Source organism: Quercus lobata, unplaced genomic scaffold, assembly GCF_001633185.2.
Source record: "Quercus lobata isolate SW786 unplaced genomic scaffold, ValleyOak3.0 Primary Assembly Scq3eQI_2004, whole genome shotgun sequence".
Classification (NCBI taxonomy): domain Eukaryota; kingdom Viridiplantae; phylum Streptophyta; class Magnoliopsida; order Fagales; family Fagaceae; genus Quercus; species Quercus lobata.
Genome location: NW_022154720.1, coordinates 96154 through 99700, shown reverse-complemented (window position 1 = coordinate 99700; position 3547 = coordinate 96154). Strand labels below are relative to the sequence as shown.

Sequence of the window (3547 nt, the reverse complement as noted above, 5' to 3'; positions counted from 1 at the left end):
GTGCGAAGTGCGAACCAGACCCACGCCGGCGAGAGCGAGATCCACTTGCCGCCGCTGTCGCCCGTTGCCGTTTCCCGATCTGCCCAGCCCATCTTCGAGTCTTCACAGAATCACAGCCCACAGAATCACAGGTATTTACTCTAACTCTTATCTTTTCCTTCAAATTTCAAAATCTTGTGAATCTGTGATCTGAGAATCAAAGAAACTGTGCTTGTGGTTGTGGTGTTTTGAGTGTTTCTTGTTTGTGTTTTTACTGAGGAACTGAAGTTACTGAATTGATTTGGTGCTTGTGCTGCGGCTGAACTGTTTGTGTTTTTTTTTTTTTTTTTTTTTGGGTTTTGGCTTTGTGACTCTGTGTTTGTGGCTCTTGCATTATATAGATAAAAGAGATAAATAGAGAGAGTGGAGATTGTAGTGAATTAGTGATAGTCTTTTTTCTTTGTTGACCACTTGACTGGTAGTTGGACATTAGTTCGACAAAATAATAGGGAATAGGGAAAAGTGGAGTTGCTGTTGGGCAAAGGCAAGTGACAGGGGAGAAAAAAAAAACAAAAAAAAGGTAAAGTTAAGAAAAGTTTTTGTTAGTAGTGCTTGGCTGTCTGTAGTGGGATTCATTGGATATTTGGGTTAGTGGGTCAGAATTAGAAAGATGAAGACAAGAGACAACACAAAGATAAAAAAACATAAAAGATATAAATAAAGAAAGAGACAATACAGAGACATCACATAAATAAAGACAATTTAAACACAAAGACATTAAAAGCAGACCAAAGACAAAAAGAAAAAAAAAATCATATAATATAAGAAATTATCACACAAATTTTAAAAAATAACGGTAATTCTTATATAATTTTTATTTTATTTGTAGATCATGAAAAAATCAACTACAATGCTTGATTTTTTCAAAAGAAAAGGTTCAACTTCAAATTCTTCTGAAGTCGACGTGGAATTGCCAACAACTAATGTTGCTATTCCAATTCCGGAAAATACGGATGTTCCAATTCCGGAAAATGCGGATGTTCCAATCTCTCAAACACAATTTCAAAGAATTGACCTTGATTCTTTGGATTATGATCCCGGAACACGCAAAAAAATATGGGAATATCATGTTAATCAACGTGATGAAATTCGGCGGGCTTACATTAAAAAAGGTCCGCACCAACCTCCTCTAGAGACATTCAAAAAAAGTGGAAAGCACAATCGTAGCTTTCAAGCTTCTTGGTATAGAAATAATTCAAAATGGCTTGAATATTCTCCTACAACAGATGCAGCTTATTGTCTACCTTGCTTTGTCTTTCATAATCCGAATGTGGTTGTGGGACAAAATACATTTATTGTTGGTGGATTTAGAAATTGGAAAAAGGTTGGGGGCAAAGATTGTTCTTTTCAAGTTCATATAGGAAAAGATCCTAACTCAGCTCATAGAGTTGCTGAGCAAATGTGTAAGGATTTGATGAACCAATCGCAGCATTTGCAAAGGGTAGTTGATCATTTCACTACTGAACAAATTGCAAATAATCGGTTGCAATTGAAGGCCACAATTTTTATTGTGCGATATCTTGCCTTTCAAGCTATAGCTTTTAGAGGTCGAGATGAAAGTTTTAGTTCATTAAATCGTGGGAACTTCCATGAATCATTGGGTATTGTGACTTTTTGGAATGAGAAGGTTGCTGAAATAATAGAAAAAGCTCCAAAAAATGCAACCTACACATCACCTAGGATTCAAAAGGAAATTCTACATGTTTTCTCAGCCAAAGTGAAGAAGGCCATTCGGGAAGAAATTGGTGATGCAAAGTTCTGCATAATGGTTGATGAAGCTCGTGATGAGTCCATGAAAGAGCAAATGGCTGTGGTGTTTAGATATGTTGATGCAGAAGGCTTTGTGAAAGAACGCTTTTTTGGGCTTATTCATGTTGTTGACACTGCAGCTTTGACTCTAAAGAATGGGATATATTCTTTGTTATCTCAATATTGCTTAGATATACAAAATATTCGAGGGCAAGGATATGATGGAGCAAGCAACATGCGAGGTATGTGGAATGGATTACAAGCTTTGATTTTGAATGATTGCCCATATGCTTACTATATCCATTGTTTTGCACATCGCTTACAATTGGCATTAGTAAAAGCATCAAAACAAGTTGTTCCCATTAGTCATTTTTTTCTTACATTGCTTTTTCTGATCAAAATTGTTAGTGCTTCTTGCAAGCGCAATGAGCAATTGAAAGTTGCCAATGCTAATGAAATAGCACGTTTGATTGATCTTGAAGAGCTTGAGACTGGAAGTGGACTTAATCAAATTGGCACTTTACAACGACCTGGAGAAACACGTTGGAGTTCACATTTTAGATCAGTTTCTAGCTTATTAAGGATGTTTAGTTCAACTGTTGAAGTTTTACAAAATATAATTGATGGTGCAATTGATGGAGAAAATCGGGCAGAAGGAGAGTCAGCTTATGAAGGTTTAACTTCATTTGAATTTGTTTTCATCTTGCATCTTGAGAAGGAAACTATGGAGATCACTGATAAGCTTTGTCAAGCTTTGCAAAGCCAATCTCAAGACATTTTAAATGCCATGCATTTAGTTTCATCTACTAAAGCACTTATCCAAAAATTTAGAGATGATGGATGGGATGGCTTACTCACCACTGTGATATCATTTTGTGAGAAGCATCGCATTGATGTCCTGGATATGAATGCTCGTTATGTTGCGAGGCGAGGTTGAGCTCGTAATCAACCAGATAACGTTACAAATGAGCATCATTATCGAGTAAATATTTTTTATGCTACAATAGATTCTCAACTACAAAAACTAAATTATCGTTTTAATGAAGATGCAATGGAGTTGCTTAGGCTTAGCTCAGCTTTAGAACCTTGAGAGGCATTAAAATCTTTCAGAATTAGTGATCTTTGTTTGTTGGTAAAGAATTTCTATCCACAAGATTTCACAGATTATGACAAACAAGTGTTGGAGAAGGAGCTTTATCATTTTGAGCATAATGTAGTCCAAGATCCAGAGTTCAAAAAATTGAAAAGTTTATTTGAGTTGTCTCAATGGTTAGTGAGAACTGGAAATTCAGAACACTATAAACTTGTTTATAGAATGGTGATACTTGTGCTTACTCTTCCAGTTTCTACTGCTACTACAGAGCGAGCATTTTCAGCTATGAAACTTGTCAAAACTGAACTTCGAAACAAAATGGAAGATGACTTTTTGAATGACTCTTTGATGTTATACATTGAAAAGGATATAGCTTCGACATTTAGTTTGGATTCAATAGTAGATGATTTTGAAGATTTGAAAGAGCGTCGAGTTCCCTTTTCATAGATGATTGTATAAAGAAACAATAGTGTTTCGCATCTTTTGTTTTTGTTAGTAGATTGTATCTTAATATATTAAGAAACAATGATTTTTGGGTATTTGTCTTGGTTGATAGTTTATTAATATTATATGGATGCGTATTTGAAAAAAAAAAATTTTGCTTATCTCTGGCCCCCCCCCGGCTTAAAATCCTGCGTTCGTCCCTGTCCCACCATCATGCAAAAG

The 3547-nt window shown here is 35.7% G+C and overlaps 1 protein-coding gene across 1 annotated transcript; it reads left to right on the top strand.

Moving 5' to 3' along the window:
• Window positions 1–1438: 1438 nt before the first annotated feature.
• On the top strand, window positions 1439–3267 carry LOC115973111 (zinc finger MYM-type protein 1-like). Its single transcript, XM_031093346.1, has 2 exons — window positions 1439–2462; window positions 3248–3267. Exons 1-2 carry the CDS (start codon window positions 1439–1441, stop codon window positions 3265–3267), a joined length of 1044 nt encoding a protein of 347 aa, XP_030949206.1.
• The last annotated feature ends 280 nt before the right edge of the window (window positions 3268–3547 follow it).

Bases quoted from the DNA above. Each gene is read 5' to 3' on its own strand.
- LOC115973111 (XM_031093346.1), top strand. From the start codon at position 1,439: ATGTGTAAGGATTTGATGAACCAATCGCAGCATTTGCAAAGGGTAGTT. The intron at 2,463-3,247 runs GTTTAACTTCAT...TACATTGAAAAG, and splicing joins AGGAGAGTCAGCTTATGAAG to GATATAGCTTCGACATTTAG.